The 26094-nt window shown below is 35.7% G+C and overlaps 1 protein-coding gene across 1 annotated transcript; it reads left to right on the top strand.

Annotated features, from left to right (window-relative positions):
- The first annotated feature begins 3300 nt into the window (after positions 1 to 3300).
- On the top strand, positions 3301 to 17839 carry LOC121379978 (alpha-L-fucosidase-like). The gene is made up of 8 exons (XM_041508682.1): positions 3301 to 3777; positions 5141 to 5247; positions 6128 to 6258; positions 7141 to 7274; positions 7909 to 8006; positions 14340 to 14472; positions 16243 to 16413; positions 17366 to 17839. Exons 1-8 carry the CDS (start codon positions 3431 to 3433, stop codon positions 17619 to 17621), a joined length of 1377 nt encoding a protein of 458 aa, XP_041364616.1. The 5' UTR covers positions 3301 to 3430; the 3' UTR covers positions 17622 to 17839.
- The last annotated feature ends 8255 nt before the right edge of the window (positions 17840 to 26094 follow it).

Below are 26094 nucleotides of genomic sequence, written 5' to 3'. Positions count from 1 at the left end.
CTTTTGGTGGGCCCTAGGCTTCAGCCTAGTCAGACTTAGGGATAATGCGGCACTGACCACAAGAGTATCGTCCGTGGCCCTGTTTCGGTGAGGGCCCTGTTTCGGTGGTTTCGTCGTTTTTGCTCAACAGTACGTCTTTAATTTTTGCATGGGTAAAGTAAACGAATAGGGGTAACTTCGGACTTTGGTAACTTCGGCCTGGTAACTTCGGACCCAGGTAATCTCGGACCCCATCGGCTTAGTTAAGTGGAATTCCGATGACATTTTTCTACTGGTCTCGACGGCGCAGTGCCTAAGCAAACGTCTGTCTTACAAGGATGACAGGTACAGGGTTTGCATCCCGGTACCGGCTCCAGCCCAGAGTGAGTTCTTAAGGGCACAACGGGTAGATGTAAGGCCACTACACCCTCCTTTTTTCTCATTAACACTCTCAATAACATATATCTATTAACAATTAACCACTGAGGTGTGTGCCATAACAAGTGTGCTTGAACCTTAATTGAATATAAGCACGAACATAGTTGAAATGAAATACGTTTTTTCATTTTATGGCATATGCAGTTCAAACGTTCATTTCAATACGCATATTTCTCCAAAAGTATGGGACATATACCTAGTTGTACATATATTTTATTTCTAGTAAATAAAACAAGAAGTTTCAATTTCATATATATCTTTATTTTCTAAACATTTTAAAATATTTTGTTAAGACAGTTTTTACCAGTTGTATTTAAAATCCAGTTTAATAGTACATACTCTAGATATATCTGAGGGACAATTATCATCATACTTTACGCGTCGTGAATACAAAATATATACTAACCAACTACTAGTATGTGTGTGTGTGTGTATATATATCTATATATATCTATATCTATATATATATATCTATATCTATATCTATATATATATATATATATATATATAAATATATTCCAAACGTATATATATATATATATATATATATATATATATATATATATATATATATATTCCAAACGTAAAAGTAAAATCCTGAATAAATAAATGTTGCGTTTTTTAAAATGTATATGCTTACATCAATAAACTAAAACAATTTGTGATAACATCAAATATTATATAAACGATTAAGCACTATTTTTATTAATCAGTAATCTAGGCATACAGTTTCTAAAAGTAAACTGAAAGTTCACAGATGTCAGAGAATTGTAGACCACATGTCTCATTCTACTGAACGGGTCCATTTAATTTGGAACATGAACGTAGAAGCTGCAGCGCACTACGTGAACCTTCCACATATTCTCCCCAGTACTTAAAGATTTTTCTTTGAAGATCCCGGTATTTTTTTTTTTGGTGACGTTTCCATCAATCCACTCGCTCACCAATCAAACTTGCAAGGATACCAAGCAGGGTAATCAGCATATAAAATGGCATATGTGGGCGACCACGTTTATTTAGTCTGTTGTGCCACCCTTCAACATCATTATTTGTACGGATACTGAGTCCGTAGACGCTCCAAGATGATGGTGGCCAAACAGCGCTCGTGATCCAGGTATTGCCGACATATTCAAACAGGGACCGGCCTCGGTGGCGTCGTGGTAGGCCATAGGTCTACAGGCTGATAGGTACTGGGTTCGGATCCCAGTCGAGGCATGGGATTTTTAATCCAGATACCGACTCCAAACCCTGAGTGAGTGCTCCGCAAGGCTCAATGGGTAGGTGTAAACCACTTGCACCGACCAGTGATCCATAACTGGTTAACAAAGGCCATGGTTTGTGCTATCCTGCCTGTGGGAAGATCCCTTGCTGCTAATCGGAAGAGTAGCCCATGTAGTGACGACAGCGGGTTTCCTCTCAAAATCTATGTGGTCCTTAACCATTTGTCTGACGCCGTATAACCGTAAATAAAATGTGTTGAGTGCGTCGTTAAATAAAACATGTCTTTCTTCTTTCTTTATTCAAACAGGGCTTTTAAATTACAGTTCACATACACTAAATGGCCTCTCAATGCATTTTCACCAATGGCTAAATTCGGATTGTTTGATAGGTATTAAAATGCTTATATGCCAAGGATTCAAACATGCTTAATGTGGGCATAACATCTGATTAAAATCAGGAACACCTACCAAATCAAACCATATTAAGAAGGGGACGGGGTATGAGCAGAATAAATGAAATGTTTAAAAGTTAATAAACAAAATATACACAACAAAATGTACAATGAATATATAACAATGTTTAATTAAATAAAAAAAATTCATCTTAAAATATATATATATTATATATAATAATATCAGGTTGTTTAACAACAAAGTTTCGTTTGCGTATAACCCAGATATAAGTTGCGTTCATTAATACGGAGGCCGAGATTACCGGTCCGAAATTACCTGGGGCCGAGATTACTCGGGTCCGAAGTTACTAGGCCGAAGTTACCGAAGTTCGAAGTTACCACGTTCCAAGTAAACAAATGTCTTTCACATTCACAGAAATGTTCGTAAAAATAAGGTTAAAACGAGCAAAGAAAGCAAGATCGAATTTAACACAGTTATAAACACTGCATTTCTTAATACCTTTTTTCTATGATTTTCGAAAACTGTTATTTGAAAGAAAACTTATTTTTAAAAACTATTTTTGTCTGTTCTCAACTGTACTGCTATTTTGTTATTGAAGTCACATGACTGTCACGGCATCTACTGGCAAAACTCTCTTTATGTACAGATACTTGCCAAAATATATGGTACTTATATATTTTAACATAAATATATTTCTGGATATCTGGGCTACTCTTTTCGATTAGCAGCAAGGGATCTTTTATATGCACCATCCCATAGACAGGATAGCACATACCATGGCATTTGATGTACCAGTCGCGGTGGTGCACTGGATGGAGCGAGAAATAGCCCAATGGGCCCAATGACGTTGATCGATCTCAAACCGACCGCGCATCAATCGAACGCTGAGAGAGAGAGAGAGAGAGAGAGAGAGAGAGAGAGAGAGAGAGAGAGAGAGAGAGAGAGAGAGAGAGAGAGAGAGAGAGGGCGCATGGAGGGAGAGGGGATGGTACAACGGGTAATTGTTTCAGGAAAAAACCTTATTATGCGGCCATCTGTATCTAGAAATTTCAAAATCAAGAACATTACGTGACGTTATGGTAGTGTAAATGTTTTCGGTTCATATGCTTTGGGTCTTGATTTGGGATATTGTCCACCCCTACTCCCCGCCGCAATTCCTATGTCGATGTTCTCAGTTTCGACTATCTGAAACAAATCATGTCATTATTTTTAAGCTTACTAAGTAAACATAATGATGCACGTGTCTAACGCCAAATAAAGGGGATACATAGTCCAAGTGTGTACAAGATTATTTTATCTTTTCGTAAGTACATACAGATAAAGTGATAACGTAAACGGTAATGTAACCGATCTGAATATGTGTCCATGTTAATACGAAGATGTACGGCCAAATGTCTCGTCCTTTAATTGTCTTTTTACTAATATTATCAGTATGCCAGTCTATTCATTATGAACCGAACTGGGAATCTCTCGATTCCAGACCGCTGCCATCTTGGTACGACGAGGCAAAGATAGGAATCTTTCTTCACTGGGGGGTGTTTTCTGTCCCCAGTTTCTATTCAGAATGGTTTTGGAAACGATGGAAGGATGGGGAGCCAAGTGTCGTAAACTTCATGAAACAGAACTACAGACCCGACTTCACGTATGCAGACTTCGCTCCCATGTTCCAGACAGAGTTCTATGATCCCAATAAGTGGGCAGATCTTTTTCAAGCTGCTGGAGCTCGGTTTGTATCTGTCTGTCTCTCTGTCTGTGTGTCTCTCTCTTTCTGTCTCCCTCTGTCTGTCTGTCTCTCTCTCTGTCTGTCTCTCTCTCTTTGTCTGTCTCTCTCTCTCTGTGTCTGTCTGTCTGCCTCTCTCTCCGTCTCTCTCTGTCTGTCTCTCTCTATCTAAGTCTGCCTCTCTCCTCTCTCACTATTTTAGTCTGTCTGTCTCCTCTCTCTCTCTTTAAATCTGCCTTTCTCTCCTCTCACTATCTTAGTCTGTCTGACTATCTCCACTCTCTCTCTCTCTCTCTCTCTCTCTCTCTCTCTCTCTCTCTCTCTCTCTCTCTCTCTTTAAATCTGACTCTCTCTCCTCTCACTATCTTAGTCTGTCTGACTGACTCTCTCTCTCTCTCTCTCTCTCTCTCTCTCTCTCTCTCTCTCTCTCTCTCTCTCTCTCTCTCTCTGTCTCTCTCTCTCTGGTGTGTATGGTGTGATTCTGGGGTTTTTTATTCCCTATTCCTCCTCTAGTTACCGCCATATGGTATCTACAAAGGCGACTGATCATATAATAAAATATCGATGGTATGTTAGTTTGTTTTTTGTTTTTTTCAATTCATATAATGTAAGGCTGGTAGGCAGGCTACTGGGTTCACATCCCGGTTCTTGCTCCCATTAACGTAGGTTTTAAAGCGACATACCCTAGTTTTTAAACACCAAGGCATATTTTTCACTATTAGAGCCGTTTATAATCACCGAGTGAAATCAAACATTACTTATATTTTATTCTTTAAATTATCAATTCCCGTAGAACCGAAGTGTCTCTAATACCACAAAATGCATTTTTCATATTTTAAAAAACGCACGTACGTCTGAGAAGTAACTGTTATGGAGTGGCGTTTTAGTCTATTTTAAGGGTATTTCAACGTCACAGACTCTTGTTTCATTCTGTTGTATACAAATTTGTTACATGTTTGTAAATTATTATGATTGTTACGGGTTGAAACTAGTCTAGTGAACATTATGCCTTAGTGTTTAAAACTAGTCTAGTGAACATTATGCCTTAGTGTTTTAAACTAGTCTAGTGAACATTATGCCTTAGTGTTTTAAACTAGTCTAGTGAACATTATGCCTTAGTGTTTTAAAACTAGGGTCTAGTGAACATTATGCCTTAGTGGTTAAAACTAGGGTCTAGTGAACATTATGCCTTAGTGTTTAAAACTAGGGTCTAGTGAACATTATGCCTTAGTGTTTAAAACTAGGGTCTAGTGAACATTATGCCTTAGTGTTTAAAACTAGGGTCTGTCTCTTTAATGTACGCTAGGCCATATTTTGTTTTAATCTAACAAGTTAACACATACATTTGTAATTCGTTTGTTATTAACAGGTACGTTGTTCAGGTGACCAAGCATGTAGAAGGTTTCACAAGTTGGCCATCCAAATACTCCTGGAATTGGAACGCTATGGATGTGGGCCCTAAACGGGATCTCGTAGGTTCGGAACCATTACTTAAAAATAGAATATCATATAAACTGCATCTAACATATAGTTATATGCATAAACTAAATCATAAAAATAATGATATGTCAGTTAACTGGTAATAGGTAGATCAAATTTAAATATGAAACGGCGATCCAAATAAATAAACGAAGGATGGATGAAAAAATAAATGAACGAATAAGCAACAACGAGTAGCAACTGCTATTTAAATAAAGAAATGTTGGTGGCATAAATGATGTTTTTATCACATATGTCTTTTTGTTGTTGTTCCCAAACCATATACTGATATCGATTATATTAAATTAATAAAATATATCATGCGAACTTGTGTGTACGCACCCACTGTTACACAACTTAAATTATGTGCATACATTTATACATACAAAACTACGCAACCTTGCGTATGTACAAACATCAACATCCACATATGCCCACATACATTATATATTACACACACACACACACACACCAACTGATTTTAGCTTTGCCACTCATTACTATTGTTATAATAACGATACACTGTTCCTATTATATTGAATTATGTTTGACTATCCCATACTATACGTTTTTCAAGCTGATTGTGGCCTAACTGATGATCAATGATCAGGGCCGTATCCTCGGGGGGGAGGGGGGAGATGCCCCCTGAGAATCTCACCTTTTTTTTTACTCCAGAAAATAGTATGTATACACATCTCAGGGTTTAATTTGTATAGTGTTTCATTTGTTTATAAAAAGTAGTGTCTCCCCCAGGATTTGATCAGGGTACGGCCCTGATGATGAAACAAGTATTCTAAATAAAAGAAAACAACAATTGTTTATGCTTTAGCCAGATGTAGACTAGTCAGTGCTTTTAGAAGATTGTGTTTATTTACAGGTGAATTGGCTTCTGCCATTCGAAATCGAACCAACATTCACTTTGGTGTGTACCATTGTCTGTACGAGTGGTTCAACCCGTTGTTCCTGCAGGACACGGCAAACAAATTTCAGACGAATGACTTTGTTATGGTAGGATACAGATTGATTTTAACAAACCATAAACTTCAATGAAGTAAGGTTTATTATGTTTGAAAACACGATAGGACTCAAGTCCTGAACAAAATATTAGATAGAAGATATATAGTTTCTTTTAAAAACAGATAATGCACTGATGAAGTAAGTTTTAAGTCTAAAAACAAGTAGTAAAGAGACATTTTGTTTTAGCTAATCAAGAGCTAAAACCATATTAAAATTAAATTAATATTCATGCATTGTACAAAATTAATATTCATGCATTGTACAAAATTAATAATGTTTAAAATGACACAGGACAATGTTTTTATGTTTGGCTAATTAAGACCACCTTTTGTTTATTATCACGGTTTACTGGCATATATAAAATTTTAATGACGAATTGTACTAAGCTGGTGATATATGTTCTTCATAAAATATATTATTTTGAAACTTTCTAGTAAATCAAATTACCAATCAGTATTATATGTGGTAACCGGTATGTTGTTTATTTCACAGAGAAAGACTCCCCGAGCTGTATGAACTTGTCAATCAGTATCATATGTGGTAACCGGTATGATGTTTATTTCACAGAGAAAGACTCTCCCCGAGCTGTATGAACTTGTCAATCAGTATCATATGTGGTAACCGGTATGATGTTTATTTCACAGAGAAAGACTCTCCCCGAGCTGTATGAACTTGTCAATCAGTATCATATGTGGTAACCGGTATGATGTTTATTTCACAGAGAAAGATTCTCCCCGAGCTGTATGAACTGGTCAATCAGTATCATATGTGGTAACCGGTATGATGTTTATTTCACAGAGAAAGACTCCCCGAGCTGTATGAACTTGTCAATCAGTATCATATGTGGTAACCGGTATGATGTTTATTTCACAGAGAAAGACTCTCCCCGAGCTGTATGAGCTGGTCAACAAGTACGAGCCTGATCTTTTGTGGTCTGATGGGGACTGGATGGGTCCAGACTGGTATTGGAACTCTACAATCTTCTTGGCCTGGCTCTATAATGAAAGGTGATTTCTTATTGTTTAAAAGGAAGTTCACACAATTTGTGTTCTTATCACTTTGATCTAAACTATTATTTACAACTAACTGACAAAGTATTGAAATATATAGGCAAAATAAAAAGAATTGAAGCTTTGGTTTCTCTCCGTCTCTCTCTCTCTGTCTCTGTTATAAATAACTGACCATTTTAATGGCACCTGGCCTGGAGCTTATAAAACTTTTAGAGTCTAGGCTCGAGACTGAGACACGAATGTCATGACAACGCCATACAAATTGCATGCGAGTGACGTCATTTGAGAGACTAAAAGTTTTATAAGTACGGGCCCAGGTATTACAAGATAACCTATTTTTGTGTTTAAGCGCCATTCAGTATTATCAACATTGCGAGGAACACACTAATGGTACACTGGGTTGAGGGGGAAGGGAAAAGAGGTTATTTCCAGCATACACATTGAAAAAAAAAGCGAACAATATCCTTTACAAAAACATTTTTGATGTATACCTTTAGTAGGGTGAGGGTAGTAAAAAAACGAGAAGAGTATTCTTTGTACACTTTTGAAAATGTTTATAACATATATCGATTAACTTAGGATTGCTTTTGGTTATCATGTTTGACTAATCAGTCTGTTTTTAATTCGACAGCCCAGTAAAGGACAAAATTATTGTCAATGATCGGTGGGGATACAATACACGCTGCAAACATGGTGGTTTCTGGGACTGTGCTGACAAGTTCAATCCTGGTTAGTGCATCCCTCATTTTTATTCCTGTTTACAGGCCCTTATGAATGATATGTGAAAGGGGGTGGGGAGGGGGCTCTATAGTGTACATGTATGTGGTTTATATATAGTACCGTAATTTTCTGCGTATTGCCCGCGGGCTATGCGATTTAAAACATCAAAAAATGCCTCCTGCGGACTATCTGGCGGTGCGGACTATGTGATCATTATTCGTTTTATTTTGTTAATAAACATGCGGGATGATAAGACAAAATCATAAAAGTAATTAATAGTACCGGTATGCAAAAACATAATTAACGGTGTTAAACATAAAACACAGTGACAGTTCAGTCCCATCCGTCGAATTCGGAGTCTTCCGATTCACTATCGAAAATCTGCAACTGAGTTTCTTCTAAGCGACCTGCTATGGTGGACAGGGGAATATCGTCATCACTGCTATCACTATCACAAGGTTCTGATGCTTCTAATATTCCAGCTGTATGGAATGCTTTAATAATTATCTTTCTATCAACAGACTCCCATGCCTTCAGCACCCAATTCACAACTTCGACATAAGAAGCTCTGCGCATGCGTCCCGTTTTTGTGTACGTGTGCAGTCCTTCAGACATCCAAGCTTCCCATTGCTCTCGTACTTTAACCTTGAATACATGGTTCACCGTCAAATCTAGTGGCTGTAATTTTTTTGTTAATCCTCCTGGAATTATCGCTATATGAGTATTCAGCGTTTTCAGTTAACTTTTGACACTTTCAAGTTTATGAGCTGACATGCTATCCATAACTAGAAGGCACTTTGCCTGACTAAAAAATTACCCTGACCGCTTTTTCCAAACACTTTGTGTCCAAACAGACATTTCTTCTTCATTCATCCAACCCTTTTTGTTGCAACGTACAACAACACCAGGGGTAAAAGTTACTTTCGGAACTGTAATCCGCTTAAATATCACCATCACTTTTCCTTTTACGCTTTTTGCCACCTGGCGAATCCATGATTCAATAATGACTGACAAACTGTGATCTAAACATACAGAATAAAGCTTTTATGAGAACTACTCAGTCGTAGTTAAAGTAGCTAGGAGGAAATTACAATGAAAACAACTCGGTCATAGTGACAGAAACAAGGAGGAAATTACTATAAAAACAACGCAGTCTTAGTGACAAAACACATCATCACGGTATAGGTTGGACTATACCAATTCAAATCCCATAGGCGACCATGTTAACGTTTGTGTTTAAAAACACTATATGCCCAAACTATGACCCATAAATATCAGTACTACAACCCCTACCTCAAAGTATTAACTGCAGAAAATGGTACCTTTCATGGCTCATTTTCGGTATAACCAGATGTTTTTACAACACCCCTAGTTTCGCACAAAATTTTAGTACTTTTTTTTACATGTACCCCATACATGTTCCAAGCACAAGGCTACTTGACACGGTGGTACTAGATGAATTAAAATTGTATACATTTTTAGCCCAGATGAAACTAATTTTTTTTACAACCAACACTCTCACATTTATAACCAATCGCAGGACTTGTGGTGTTAAGTTCTCTATCAAAAGTGTGCACCTCGAACTTCGATCCAGCCGGAAATTAATTGGTATAGTGCTACCATTAGGTGCACGTAGAAGTAGGAGCAGTTCTTGTACTAAGGATCAAGCATTCTCACTGATCCAATCCAGCCAATCGCGAACAAGGAACCTCACATTAAAATGTTAATAGCTTTATTTTCAAGTATTTGAATGTAATAAACTAACTATATCAGGTAAGTATGATAACAAACATCTTACAAACAAATTGTGTATTATGAATGGAAAAAATCAAGCGAAGTAACGGACCAGCACAAGTATTTCGGCCATTGCTGTCAAAACTGAAAATACTATATTCTACAAGCATACTCACGATTAAAAGGTGTATTCTTTGGTGATGGATTTTAAGAGCTCCACAAATATTTCTTTCTTTGAGAACTGTGATCTCCACATATATTCGCACAAATGAAGCGCAAAATTGCCACGAGTTCTGTGCGTACTAGGTAACTGGCGTTTAACACATCACAGTCTATTCTCGATGAGATTTGTACATGCGTTAGATGTGGGATCCACAAAATTCTCGGAATGGTTTACCGTCTCGTGTATATATCCAAGTCCAAGCTCACTGATTCTGTTATAGGCAGCCCATAAGTCCGAAATTATTCGAGTATTTGGCTTTATATGTTTTTTTATTAGTGGCAATAAGGTATTTGCATCTCGTTTGGCAACAGGCACAAGAAAGAATTTTCGAGTCTCACGACAAATGCCGCCAAATACCCACTGCCCATCAACACATCTCCCACGGTGGTATTTTCGTTTACCAAATTTACACTCGTCTATCTCGACGGTGCATCCGTCTCCTCCAATTATATCGTGAGCATTAGATTCCAACTGTTTAGCAATAAGTTCTCGACAGTAATTGAAATAATCCACCACAGTTTCACATGAAGTAGTTTTATGTTTCCCTTTTAACTCTTCCTCAGGAATAGTTGTTTCTATCTGAGTGTCCTCAATGGATTCTTTCTTGGCGAAACAATACAGAATTAATAGACTGCGTCTAATGGAGATATTAGACGCCTGAAACCACGTGCCTTTTCTCAGTTGCACTTGATTCTTACCCTTGTTCTTGCATATTTTGCGATTACATTGGAATCGGTCATTGGGTAATTATGATTTTTCTGCTTTATACACAATAATTTTGTTAACTTATTTTTACAGTTAGGACATTTAACTTTAGTTGGAAGTAAACCTAATATTTGCGAAAATTCTATAGCTTTAATTTCACTAGAAATATTCAAAGATAAAGTATATAAATTGTAAAATTTGTTAACAGAAGGGTTCACTTCAGTCGTGTTAGTTTCTGTACTAGTACTGGGTATAGGTTCCTCCAAAATATTGTTGTTTATTTCATTCACATTACACGTCGGCTGTGAAAAACAAAAAGACAAGACAAAAAACGCAGATTTTAATTTTTTATTTTTTATTTTATTTTTTAAAATATTTTTTTGTTTTTTAATTTCTTTATATTACCCCCCAAAAAACCATGCCCCATTTTTTTTTTATAAACTCCCCATCAAAAAAATCCCTCTTTAGATTGACAGATAGAGGTGGGTAACGGGAGGAAACCTTGAATCCCATATAGATACCATTCATTTCGCCTCAATCATATCATTTCTTTATAAAATAATTATTCAGGGGGCGGGAATAAAAAAAAATCCTTAATTACTATACAACTGCTACTAGATACTTTAACCCTGTTTTTCTTTCTTTTTCTTTCTTTCTTTCATTGATTGGTAATAAAGTTAAGTATGTCAAGCATTAGGCTTTTTAAACCAACCCTTCAAATTAGATAGCCAGATTAGTCTAACTCCCCCGCCGTCATTGTGTTCAGTGCTATACAAAGACGGAGGGGGGGGGGGGGGGGTCATGATGACCGTTGAACTCACTAGAGTAGGGACGTAAGACAATAAGTACAACCTTAACACCAAACTAGGATTCACATACAGACTACACGCTCACTGCAACAGTACACAGGATGCATTGACTAATGATAACAATGCATCCGCCCCCCATTTAATGGCCCAGCACGTGCTCTAATAAGGAACCGGACAAAAGAATACCGGTTCCGAGTAAACAATTGCAATGCACCCGGGGGAAGCTGGACAAAAGAATATCAGCCTCCCCCACCCAATCCCCAAATACTTGCTGCTGGAGTAAAATTGTACTTGGTGTTACTAAGGAGGAAACGGAGGACTACGCCAACATCATCACGTCAACCACCCCGGAACAAAACGCCTTGCCTACCAGTGTCTACACAATTGCATGAGTCTCCCCTGGGTTGTCATGCCACGACCAGAAGAGGTCAGGTCCTTATAAGGACCTAACGGGCAACCTAGGGAGACAAACAGCATCACTAACGAGCTACTTTCGATACAAAACCTATACTAGCTTGACCATTTACCTTTCGACCGACCGTTCAAAATTGCGCCAAAATTTCCTCAACAAAATTGCGCACCACTTTCTCTTTGGCATTAACAGCTCCATTCAAATTACATAGCACCACCACCACCCCCACCCGCCTGCTACCGATTCAATCGGGCTGCTGGTGCTCCCTTGCACCTGTCAGTGCAGGCGGTCCCTCCTTCCCCTGCCCCCACCTTTCCTGTCATGGACGGAAGAGCCGGCCAAGGCCTGCTCTTGCGCCCACGACAGGCATGCGCTACAACAGCTTGCTCTGAATGTGCACGTAAAACCCTGTGACATGACATGACAGTGACAAAAGCAATATCAGCTTACCGGTACAAGCAAACAGGCAGACCACGTGATCACTTCAACAATTACATGCAGATAGTCCGCGGATTATCTGCCGGATCGGAGCGGGCTATCTGAGTATTTTATTATCCTAAAACGTAAATATAGATCGCTGCGGGCTATCTACTGTAGCGGGCAATACGCAGGAAATTACGGTAGGTAAAAACGTAAATGATTTGGAACTCAAGTGGAGGGTGCAGAAACACCCTGGTCCTCTTCCCCCTGGTTCCTACAGTCGGTCTATATATGGTTCAGTAGTTTCATCTTTAGGAATGTACACTGTTGGCCTACATATATGTTGGGTAGAGAAGATTATGGACACCAAAACCAATCCCTCGGCCACTACCAACCCTGGTTGAATTGATTGTGCTTCCTTGCATATGCCAGCGCGGGCGGTCCACTCTCCCACCCGCCCCAAACCTTTTTCCTGTCCTGGACGGAGAAACCGGCGAAATTTGACACCTGTCCCCATGACAGGCGTGTGCTACAACAGCTTGTTATGAATGTGTGCACGTTAAAACCTATAACCTGACCTGACCGGACCTGTCAGATCATGGGGAGGAACAAAGGTTATTAAAACAAACCTCTGTCAAAAGTTGCATAATGGGTGTTTCCCACCAAAAGTAATTACTTTTATTTTGAAATAATATAAAGAAAATACCTTCAAGTAACTGACCTTAAAGTTTTAAACCATACAATTACATTTCCTAGAATTTTTTATTTTTTTTAAATTGGAAAATCTAAAAACGATGACAGACAGATTTTGAAGTTAAAATAATTATTGCACACGTTCTGCATCCAGAATTTTTTGACAGCATGACAGTAGCCACAGTTTTGGGACTTGATTCACTAAACTCTTGCAAGTTTGTGATCCCACAGAGCAATGCAAACAAGTACCTAATGTATAGATTAAAACAAATTTTGTTTTGGTTACTTTCTATTTTTACTCATGATTCTTGAGGAAGGAAGGAAGAAAATATCTTATATAACGATGCAATCAACGCATTTTATTTACGGTTATATGGCATCAAACATATATTGAGAGAGAAAACCCGCTATCGCCACTCCATGGGTTACTCTTTTCGATCAGCAGCAAGGGATCTTTTATATACACTATCCCACAGACACTATAGTACATACCACGGCCTTTGTTACACTAGTTGTGGCGCACTGGCTGGAACGAGAAATAGCCCAATGGGCCCACCGACAGGAATCGATCCTAGATCGACCGGATATCAGGCGAGCGCTATACCACTAAGCTCTTGAGGAAGCCAATGTTTATACAGCAGCACATTACAATTTTTATATTCTTGAGTTAATTATGTAGGCCTACCTAAAGCTTACGTGTAGAATAAATTAATATGTATATATTTGTAACAAATAACGGTAAATATATAGCAAAAAGTTAAACTAGAAATTATGAGTAAATGCACCTCAAAATATGGGCTTTTAATATTTAATGTTAAAATGTTGGTCAAACGTTTAAAAATACACATACCAAACTTCCTTTACTTTCTTTTAAGCAGACTAAAGCTGTATCCTAACCGGCCGCGAATCATTGATTTCAATCACCATATCCTAACCGCACGCGTACGGCGCGTCGCACGCATGCGGTTAGGATGCGGCAATTGAAATCAACGATTTCTAAAATAATCACTTGCGTCCAGTTAGGATACAGCTTAACTGTCGGCTTTTGAAATTTAATAATTTGATATCAAAATGTTGGTCAGACTTCAAAAACATTTCACGTACCAAACTTCTTTTCCTTTTTTTTTAAAAAGCAGTCTAGGTGTAAGCCAACATTCTTTATAATTGCACACCACCATTATTATTAATATCCACTAACAGGCCTTGGGCTTAATTCACTAACTTCTTGCAACATTGCAATCTTGCAGTACAGTGCAAAAATTACTTTCAAGCACGATGCTACTTTGTTGCTTAAAACAGTTTACGAGAGCTTTGTCAATTCAAAGGCCTCCGATTTTGTTTTGCAGGCAAACTGATGCCTCATAAATGGGAGGATTGTATGGCTATTGATAAACAATCCTGGGGATACAGACGCACTACAACTGTGGATGAACTTTATTCAATAAAGGAACTCATTGCCTTGCTTATTGAAATTGTCAGGTAGAAATCATTTTACATTAATCAGGGACTGAAAACATTATTAGCCATTTGGTGAACTTGTTGAGAAGTTTCAGTAAGCTAAATGAAATACAACACAATTAATGCTCTATAAAGAATTGTATTTCTGATTTTCAAATGAGCTTTCTTGCAATTTAATGATGATATATATTTATAAAATTCAGCTTTAATTAAAGGTACTGTTCTGAGTTTGCAGCCATTGTAAGATGTTTGTGATAACAGAGCCTTGTTGGAGACTACTATTTCACACTAAATACATTTTCTTCTTTAGAATGCCAGTGTCTGTACATTAAATGTGTTTGCGGTTGTATATTAATGTTTGCAGAACTCAGTTTTTACTTTCATGATATATATGTTTTCGTACGGACGAAATTATTGGGAGATAAAATCCGGTTTGGGCTACTACAAGCATTAGGGCAACAACAGACACCTTGCAAATACAGACACTGATATTCTAAATAAGAAAATGTATTTAATTTGTATGTTACGTCATCGAAAAGGTTCTATTGGTTGCAAACATTTGACAATGTCCCTTTAATATTTGTTTAATGATAACCCCAACACATACATGCACCTGTACTTATTTATGGACATTAGCTGTTTGATATGTTGTGAGCTTGGCACTTTGTGACATAATTTATTGTTAGTCTTGGTGAACAGCAGAAAACGTATGCTTGGCACATCCTACATGGGCTGGAACTCTACTAGACTGGTATTCAAATGTTAAGTAAGACTGTGCCCCAACTCTTCTGGACCAGTGTTAGGTTTTACAGAGGATGGCATCCGACCGTAACTCTACTGCACCAGTGTTCTAAGTTTTATAAAGCCCAGGGCCAAAGTTCACAAAACACTGTAAGCCTAGTTTTGCACGTAAACGTAAATCTACGACTAAACCACAATTTTTATTTACTATTATAGTACAACAAATATAGTTTTAAATACACATATTTAATTTTCCTTTGCCTTTAAAATGCTCCATCTTCTGTAATGATGTAATTTTCTGCATGAAATAGATACCAAAAACATATAACTGTATGACCAGTATAACCGCTAGTCGCAGACGTAAACTTACGATATTTTGTGAAATAGGGCCCAGGCTCCGTATTCATAAACGTACTTAAGTCAAAGAATGATACCTAAATACATACTTAAAGTGCATAGATAAGTATCATACATTGACTTAAGTATGTTTATGAATATGGAGCCAGGGCCCCATTCCACAAAGCGATCTTAGCCCTAAGATCACCTTAAGTGCACAAAGGTGATCTTAGTGCTAAGATCGCTTCGTGGAACGGGACCCTGGTCTTAACTACTACCAGTGGTATATCAAATGGCATATCAAAGGCTTTGGTATGTGTTGCTCTTTCTGTTCATATCCAAAATCCCTTGCTGTTAATGAAAACAATGTACAAGTTTTCTATGAAGACTACATGTCAGAATCACAACACTTTTGACACCAATAGCCAATGAATAATTCATCAACGTATTCAAGTGGTATCATATAAACAAAAATCTACTCTACTGTGCCAGTGTTCAAAGTTATAGTCTAGGCTTTAACTAATTTATACAAGTGTTCAGGGTTTTTTTGTTTTTGTTTTTATAGTTTAGGCCTTTGCCTCTTTAGCTGACAAGTATTTAGTTTATAGAGCTTGAGTCTGGACTCTGCTAAACCAATATTTCACAATTAAACACAGTACTTTTCATGCCCCGATTGTCATGTATGTTCCCAGGAAATCTGTAAATATTTTACAGTTTTGGCGGGAACCTTCTAGTGAATGTGGGTCCCACATCCTACGGAACAATTGCACCAATTTTTGAGGAGCGACTGCGACAAATGGGATCATGGCTGGATGTGAACGGTGATGCTATTTACGCCACCAAGCCATGGACATATCAAAACGACTCCATGACACCCGGGGTGTGGTAAGTTCTTTGATCTTCAATGGTCTGCAGTTCTTGTAGCAGATGAGTAGTCAAATATAGATTATTATTACCCATATGGTCCAAAATATCTTGGTGCACTACAACCTTACATGAATGTCAACCTAACGAGTCGAGTGATATAAATTAATATCAATTATGGTTAATAAATAGGATATTAAACTTGCCAGTGGCGGATCCAGAAAATCCATTTGGGGGGAGGGGGGGGGGGGGCAGTGACATGAGGTGAAATGTCAAGGGAACTTTGGTGGAGGTTTGGAGGGGGATCGTAAAAGAATGAAAATTAATATATAATAAAAATATAACTATCGCAAAATTTAGGGAGGGAGGCCTGGGCTCCCCTAGATCCGTCTTTGCTTGCTACCATTTCATGTTTATGTTCCTTGTGAAATCATTTTCATTGTCACTTGCTCGTGACAGGTGAAACTAATTTCACTCGGGACATAAACACAATAGGAAAAGGCAGCTTGTTTAATATCTTATAATGATGCATTGATTTCAGTGATGTGTACATGTAGTTCGAATCTAGGCATATTCTTTTACATGTGCAACTGTACATAAATGGACATTTAAACAATACATACTGAATACATAGTGAATATCAACTTTACACCCATAAAAGGTTTTCTGAGAGAGAGAGAGAGAGAGAGAGAGAGAGAGAGAGAGAGAGAGAGAGAGAGAGAGAGAGAGAGAGAGAGAGAGAGAGAGAGCTAATTTACTTTCACCACACCGACAACGCCTACCAAGAAAATAAATAGCAATGGATGTTTTATATATCTTTTTCATAGACAGGACAGTACATACTACAGCCTTTAATGGAGGTAGGTAGGAAGGTAGGAAGGCGAGTGGGTAGGGGTCATAGCAGACATTTTTCATTCTGTATTTTTGGAAAAGTTCTGTTTCTAAATTGTTATATAATGTTGTTGTGTTAAAGGTACACTAGCAAGGCTGGGACGTCTGGAACTGAAGTCTATGCCATAACTATAAAGTGGCCATCTTCAGTCCTTACTCTGGCAGATCCTGTGGTTTCCATTGATACAACAGTTAGTCTCCTTGGATACTCTGGAAGTGTAAAATACAAGCCGGGAGTGGCTGGTGGAATTGAGATTTATGCACCTGATTTAAATATTGAGGACATTCCTTGTCTGTGGGCGTGGACATTTAAAATGACGGGCCTGAAAAATGCATAAATATAACTAGTGTATTAATTTCTCATCCTTTATGAACATTATACCATTACAACCATATTATTCCAGATAGAACAAATTTAGTTTTAATTGGTATAATTATGAATAAAAATTCAGGACTCTTATAAAATATTTTCTTTTATTTAATATATAATTGATGACGTAATTTGTGACATCACATTTTGTATTATACAAATAAATAAATAATTATAAAAATGTAATATACATGTATGATTGTGGTTTATGAAAACTAAAATAGTTTATTAGTGAATATATCTTGTTGTGACCGTGCACAATGACACAAATTCATTACATATAATACACAGGATAACAAATAAAAAAGACTGATGTATATAATTATATATTGTTATTTAAATAAAAAAAAGTCAACATTACAATTTTATAACTGCTTGGTTATTCACAATTATTTATACTCAACAAAATTAATTAAAGGCTAGTAGGTATTTTCAATATTTTTTCTTAAATATAGTAAACAAATATTACATCTTTTTCTGTTTAAATTGTTTAAACTGTAGCATGTTCTTAAACAATAATTTACAGCAAACACAATGGCATGTTTGTTACAAACCAAAATCTAATGAAACCTACATGTAGATGAACATGCATTTCTCTAGTTTTCATAAATGCAAAAAAACCCACCAAAACCCTGAACAAAACTGCATCATGAGCAAGATTTTTCCATTTATCATGGGTCAAATTTTATAACCCAAATTTTACCACAACAATGTTTGTAAGTCACCTATGATTAAACATTGCTAAAATAATTAATTTTTTTGAGTATGCATATTATGCATTTTGAATTCATACAGAAGAATATTTCACTAATAAAACAAATCAGTCATTAAAAGATTGAAAAACATAAAATATCAGGATCTATGATGGCTAATAATGTCAACAACTTGGTGAATTTTGTTTGAAAATGTGCAACCAAATCCAAGTTCTCTCAAGCCAAAGAAAATTCAACAAAATAAATGCTCATATACACATTAATTGCTAAATTAGCTTTTTGTACAATTTGTTACATGTATATATATGTATTTGCTGAATTCAATGTTAATTCCTATCTGGTGATTTTCTGACTGACTGCTGCATGCATGTACATTCTTCAAAGAAAGTAGGGGAACCTGAAATATTAATGTTAATATCAACTATTAGACTGAACATACGTTTTGACCACAGACATCCTAGTAAAGAACATTCAGGTCTGTTTATCAACACACTGAAACACATTCCATAGTTTGCACGTGCATCACACAGTTGCTCCATACATGTGCGTGGGGTGTCATTCTTGATTTTGACAATTTCCAGGATTAAGGTCCATTAATCACTGTGGAACATTATTTCTGTCAATCTCTTTCATTCTGTTGATCATACAGTTGTTACTGTTTTGTTTTTAGTCATTTTTATTTTTTTGAATTTGCGATTTACTGATAAAAAAATGTCAACATTCAAATTTCACTTCTGACCCCAATCGTCCTTCAAGATCTTTGGTGGTCATAAAACCTACTGTAATACTGAACTACCGGTTGTAATGTTTGCCCAATTAATTCACTATTATCATATAACTATTCCCCACAGCTAATATACCTTACAATTTTGGCAATTGTAAATTCTTGTTGAGAGTTCCCCTACTTTTTTCGAAGAATATATATTCCACACATTCAATTTCTCAATTAAAATACACAGGGTTTAAAACAATTCCCCCCCCCCCCATTGATTGATGGGTATGAATAGAATAGAATTCAATTACAGACCAAAATACCTTTAGAAAATAGAATATGAGAACTGATGGCTGATTGAAAGTAATTTTGAAACAAATTAAATATACAAATATACATGTACATATTTTCATGTAATTTGTTAGTCGATTTCATGGAAATCTCTCTGTGCTGCTATGTCTGAATATTGTGAATAAACACAATAAAATGTGTATAAATGTAAATGTTTGAGTAACATTCAGACTTTACAGTTAAAACTGTGAGGTATTCAGTTGTGATGACTGAAAAATAAAAATAATGTCAGTGAGTGACACTTGTCTTTTCAGTCTTTATAACTGAATAACTTTTTAACTGTAAAATCTAAATCAAGTCTCTGAAAATTGCGAGAACGATAATTTCGTTCGTACGTTGCTCGCTAAGTATAGTTTGCGTAACCCATTTTTTGTTTGCGCATTGAATTTGTAACATCATTTACATGTTAATGATGGGTTACCTCAAAACGAAATGGGTTATCTGAATTCGTTTTTTTTTTTTTTCAATTATTAGATTGCCTGTAAATGTTACACTATGTTTTATACTACTGATCTAAAGTCACAGCATCATGTATAACAAAATGTATATTTGTTAAAAAAACCATACAAAAACTACAACAAACGTATAAGCAAAAATATGATTCAAGGACGGATTACATACAGCAACCAATTTCTAACAAATACATGTATAACAGGGTATTAAACAACATCTTGATATATTGTTATAATTGTTTTCATGTGATGGCTTAATGCTCATGGAATACAGGTCTTACATAAATACAAAATTATGTTGACTAGTACATTTGTATTTCATTATATGATTATAAAATTCAGCTCTCAAACAACGGCAAAATGTTTCCGACTAGTCAATATACGATTACATAAATGATGATGCATTTTTAATTATATACAATCCAATCTACTAATGGTGAAAACCTTCAACAACCAATAAAAGTAGATCTAATATTAGAGATATAAAAGGTCCAACAAGATGCCCAGATTCTTAAGTCAGTTTACATATGAAAAATATTATACATTATTCCAAATATTATGATTTTTTATTTTCATTGAATTCAATAGGTCTGATAAGAAATATGGATTTCAATTCAAGTATAACAAGATAATTCTGTACAGCAATAAATGGCATAAAACAGTAAATATTATAAAAACTAAAATACTAAAAATGTAAACCAGTAGAGAGGTTAACAAAGATTCACACAATGTATAAAAGTCGTTTCATTAATTATCAGTAAAAATATTATGCGGACAAGGATAGAATGCAAGAGCAAGAAAACCCTGAGGAGCAATGATATACATGTGTATTTACATATCACAATCTATAAGTCGTTACTCTAAAATACAGTATGATAATGTTAACTCTGCTTAATGCTTTAAAAATACCATAAAAGAAGACTTTTACTGGTACTCCATTGTAGCAACAAATGGTAAACTGGTTAAGCTCAGCTCAACTGCTGCAGACAACTTTAATCTATGCGTACACTTAGGAGAAAACCATATGGAGTTTTTAAATTTGCAGGTGTTATTGTCCATTTGATTCTGCAAATGTCATTTCTGAGATAAAAAATGAAACATTTATGGGCATTAAATAGACAATAACATCCATAAATCTAAAAGCTCCATATGGTTATGTCCATTCTAAACTGAATCATTTTTGTACGGAACTAACTGTATATTTGGTATTTCTTGAAAAAAATATCTGGCTACAATCTAACTGTAGAGCCTTGAATCGACAACTTAGCCTGTTCCAATTGCTAATGACGTCGTTGGCTTTCCGGGTGTTATTTTCATTTGATCCCGGAAAAAGAATGAAATTAACTAATCACAATACAGAACACACTCGCCATCAGTTTACAATTAAATCGAATTGCAGTGTCTGCAGAATTCAAACTTACAACTATTGACAACCAATATCTAATTGCCGATCATTTGTCGTATCCAATTAAAACAGAAATTTCAAAAAATTAAAATATCTTGCCAACTATAAACGGATTTGAAGATGATTATAGATGAAACTATATGAATATTTATTCCGATACATGTTAAACATTTTAAAATGTACTAAATTGAATTTTTAAATTTATATAAATAAAAAAAAACATTTGTGATGTAAAATTCACGATTAATCTATGTAGTACCATGTATAAAAACTGTTTAATTAACTGAGATGAACATCCACATGTACAAACAACTACAAACCAAGTTTCATTGATTTAGAACTTATAGTTTGTGAAAAACAAAAAATAAAGGCAAAAATGTAACACTGAACTAATCAGGGGTGGGAATTGGTGAACTGTAAAAAAAAGAGGAAATCTAGAGGGGTCCCAGAAATTCTTGAAATCCTAGGTTAAAATCTGTGCCATCTGACACATTTCGAAGGAAAGGACGATTAAAATGCGAGGAAACGCAATGTTCCATGAGAGGAAAACAGCTGATCCGAGGAGAATTCCCACCCCTGACTAATATAAAAAATTGAGACAAGATAAAAGATAACGAGGAACACAATAAGTAGAAGAATCCTGCAGATCTATTTGCTATTTATAATACAACTTGGCTGTTGTGAATCTACTGGCCTATCAAAGCACATTTTTATGATGTGGACCACAACCCCTGAAATTGCCCATGACAATTGGCAATGCCGTTGAGATATTGCTCTGGAGTTTTTAATTCTCCACAGAACTTTTTGCCTTGGGACTATATTCATTTTTTTTTTTTTTTTCAATAGCATGTTTTTTTTGGCCGTGGACATTTTCTTAATTGCAGGAGTTGGGACCATAACACCATGACCTCATGGTATAAAGTAGTAGTGGGTGAAATGGTAAAAATGTGGCAGTGATAACCATGTTGATATAACACCAGTAAGGACTGTTCACATAAGATATACAAGATAAACTGCATGCTATAAATAACAGAACTTTGAGATAACCGATAACCGGCCTCGGTGGCGCAGTGGTTAAGCCATCGGACTACAGGCTGGTAGTACAGGGTTCGCAGCCCGGTACCGGCTTCAACCCAGAGTGAGTTCTTAAGGGCTCAGTGGGTAGGTGTAAGGACACTACACCCTCTTCTCTCTCACTAACCACTAACAATTAACAACTAACCCACTGTCCTGGGCATGCCGACAGCCAGACAGCTGAGGTGTGTGCCCAGGACATCATGCTTGAACCTTAATTGGATATAATCATGAAAATAAGTTCAATGAAATGAGTAACTGATAACTGTCACAGTTTGACACTGTATGTTTGTTACTCTGTGTTAAGTTTTAATTACATGCTGTATTACCATACTAATCTATTTCTATAAAGTATAGTATCATTTTGACACAAGGAATTACTTGGTGTCTCCTGCAGCTGAATTATGACAGTCTGCACAAACAAATAGTTAGCTAGTCTGTCATAGTGTAATACGTCTTATGGTGTTAAATTATAAAATACATTATATAATTTCAAAAAATAGTCATCTAGTCTGTCATAATGTAATACGTCTTATGGTGTTAAATTATAAAATACATTATATAATTTCAAAAGATAGCTAGTCTGTCATAGTGTAATACGTCTTATGGTGTTAAATTATAAAATACATTATACAATTTCAAAAAAATAGTCAGCTAGTCTGTTATAATGTAATACATGTACGTCTAATGGTGTTAAATTATAAAATACATTAATATATAATTTCAAAAAAAGCAAAATTTCTGAAACAATTATCTAAGCACATTTTTAAAAAACATTTTGTTAAATGTTAATTACTTTGTAAAAAAAGAGAGTAAATTATAAAATTTAGAAAACATTTGACTACTCTATTTTTAATTAAATGAATATATGAAAAAAATAAGGAGAAAAGGAATAAATAGCAGTCACTCAAAAGAGATTAAAATTTCTGAAACAATCTACTGAACAAGTCTGTTATTGATTTTTTTTATCAACTGATTCAGAGTTAAATTTTGTTTACTTTATAAAAATTAGATTATAAAAATTTATAAAATAATTTGACTACTGTAGAAGTCAGTTGAAAGTCGAATATCTGACACAGTCACTTGAGCAGATCTGTCTGTTTTTAATCTGTGTTTTGTTATTTTACACATCATGGTCATCTTTGGTTACTTCGTCAATGTGCTGTAGTTCAGGCCTTGCATGTACGCCCTCCTTCTGTTTTACCAGCATCTCCAACATATGCATTATCTGACTGATCTTCAGAGTCTGCTGGCTAGACTGCTCCGACAAATCATCCACACACTGACGCAAAAATGCAGTTTCACCTGAAGCCGAGCTGAAATGACAGGAAGAGAGAAATAGAGATGTGGTAAAATACAAGAGAAGGTACAGTGAAAATAAAGTTCAAAACATTTCCTTTAAAAAATATCTTCTGTATATAAAGATATATAGAGGATACTACATGTATGCGAGTGGCTGGTAAATATATATCTTTGACAATGAGTTTATTTTAGAAAGTATCTAATGAATATCTAACAAAGGCAACTTAACATTTTTAAACAACAAATTATATGATATAAAGGTTATGAGTGGGATGTACAATTCCCACCTCCCAACAAAACATATTTCTGGCTCTTAAGGGTGTATACTACCAAATCAAATCCCATAGACGACAATAGTAACATATGTGGCTAACACACTCACATTTATAACCAATCACAGGACTTGTGGTGTTCACTTCTCTATTAAAAGTTGGGTGCACCTCGAACTTTGACCCAGCCGGAAGTTATTTGGTTTAGTACTACCTATACTGATAACATACATTTTTCAAAAAGTGTCCAGCTATGTGTTTTTATGACAACCAGGATCTGGTGTATTCTGACATAAAGTGACAGCCTCACTGAAACTGTTGTTTCTACAGTGCAACCTAATATAATGTACGCCTCATAAGGCATATATATTGTATACATTTGTACAAATGCAATATGTCATATTAAACAACAAAATGTTTTAAAATAAAACTCCTGAAGATATTTACTGTCAGTTGGGTGTGTGTACTCAGGTATATATGTAGAGACAACAAAGATAGTCAGAGTACCTCTACCCCTTTAAACTATTCCATTAAAACACATGCACTTGACTGACCCCTAGATTAGGAGACCTGAACAGGTACATCAAAGAAATATCAGTATTAAAAAAATACACTGTCTGAGGAAAGAAACACAAACATGACTGTACCTGTATGAAGTAATAACTTAATGTCCTGGACATTAGTGTTGGGAGGAAATCCTGTATGCAGGGTGTGGCCGTCTTCAAGTTACCAGGTGTGGGAATTTCAAATCCATTGGCCATGCTGATTTTCATAATGAACCATCAAAACCATTGGGAGCCACCCATATTCCTGACTATATTTTATTTGTAGCCTACTGTAGTTGGAGCTTTTAATATTTGTGATATCTGGAATTATTATCCAGCTTTCACACATTTATTTTTGATTAATTACTGAAAAAAACTATTTTTAAATGACATAATTACTTGAACATCTATTTTATTGCATTATTTTCTAATCCAGATCAATACAATATGTATATTGGATGTATTCCTACAATCAGTAATCCAGCATTTTATTTAGCTAGTAACATTGGGTAATACAGCTTTAAATAAATAAAATAAATTATCAACTTACTCCAAGGCAGATAATCAAATCTAAAAAAAATTGGTTCTGAATCCAGTATAAACCTAAAATGGTCTTCATGAGAGCAAACTAAGTGATTATTAAAAAAATATTTGATCTGGAGATCTAAAGCTATGTTTAACAAGCTTATTGTTATGTATAACTAAGAACAGAAGGCACAATAGTGACAACAAATTTAATTATGTCTTTGGTGAAGTTTTTCTTTAAATTTATTTAAAATTTTGCATAAAACTACAAATTTGTCTAAAATATAACTTAGCACCCTATAAATATGTCAAAATGACAATAAAAATCAAGTTCTTTACAAATTTGAGTTTTCAGAATTTCATACATGAAAAATTAACTATGTTAATGGAAACTAAAGACATTAACCCACTATTGACACATGTTATTTTTAATATAAAAATAAATTGGTATTAAACTCTTAATTCAGGTTGCCTATATATAACACCATATTTAAGAGCAGTTGTATATGGCAAGTCAAATACCATGTAAAAAGAAATTATTGAAATATTTGCAGTATGAATTATAGGCCAAAACCAACTTTTCCTCAGTGCTAACTTTGATTCAAACTCCATTCAGAGCCATGTACAGTGATTAGTGTCAAGGTCAAGGTCATTGTGAACTTGTGTGGTCCAGTGACGGCTAATTAATCAACCAGTATAGTTTAATTAAATAAAATCACAAAATCATAATATTTTTTATTATGCACTGAATATGTGCTATAGGGTGTATACTACCAAATCAAATCCCATAGACGACAATAGTAACATATGTGGCTAAAACTCCTACCTGCAACGTATCAATCGACATAGACGCCACGGATACAAATACTACCACCCCTCACCCTTAAAGTGGATCACAAAAAAGTGGGTGTCAAGCTGCTCATTTCTGAGATAACGGGTAGCGTCTATGACTACCCTAGTTCCGCACAAAATTTGAATGTTGTTTTTTTACAGGTACCCCATACATGTTCCAAGCACAAGGCTACTTGACACAGTGGTACTAGATGAAATAAAATTGCATACACTTTTAGCCCAGATGAAACTATTTTTTTTT

Source organism: Gigantopelta aegis, chromosome 8 (genome assembly GCF_016097555.1).
Source record: "Gigantopelta aegis isolate Gae_Host chromosome 8, Gae_host_genome, whole genome shotgun sequence".
NCBI classification, from domain to species: Eukaryota; Metazoa; Mollusca; class Gastropoda; order Neomphalida; family Peltospiridae; genus Gigantopelta; species Gigantopelta aegis.
Note: the sequence above shows the minus strand (reverse complement) of the source record. Positions and strands in the feature narration are given on the sequence as shown.

Bases quoted from the DNA above. Each gene is read 5' to 3' on its own strand.
- LOC121379978 (XM_041508682.1), top strand. From the start codon at position 3,431: ATGTACGGCCAAATGTCTCGTCCTTTAATTGTCTTTTTACTAATATTA. The intron at 3,778-5,140 runs GTTTGTATCTGT...TGTTATTAACAG, and splicing joins TTTCAAGCTGCTGGAGCTCG to GTACGTTGTTCAGGTGACCA. The intron at 5,248-6,127 runs GTTCGGAACCAT...GTTTATTTACAG, and splicing joins CCCTAAACGGGATCTCGTAG to GTGAATTGGCTTCTGCCATT.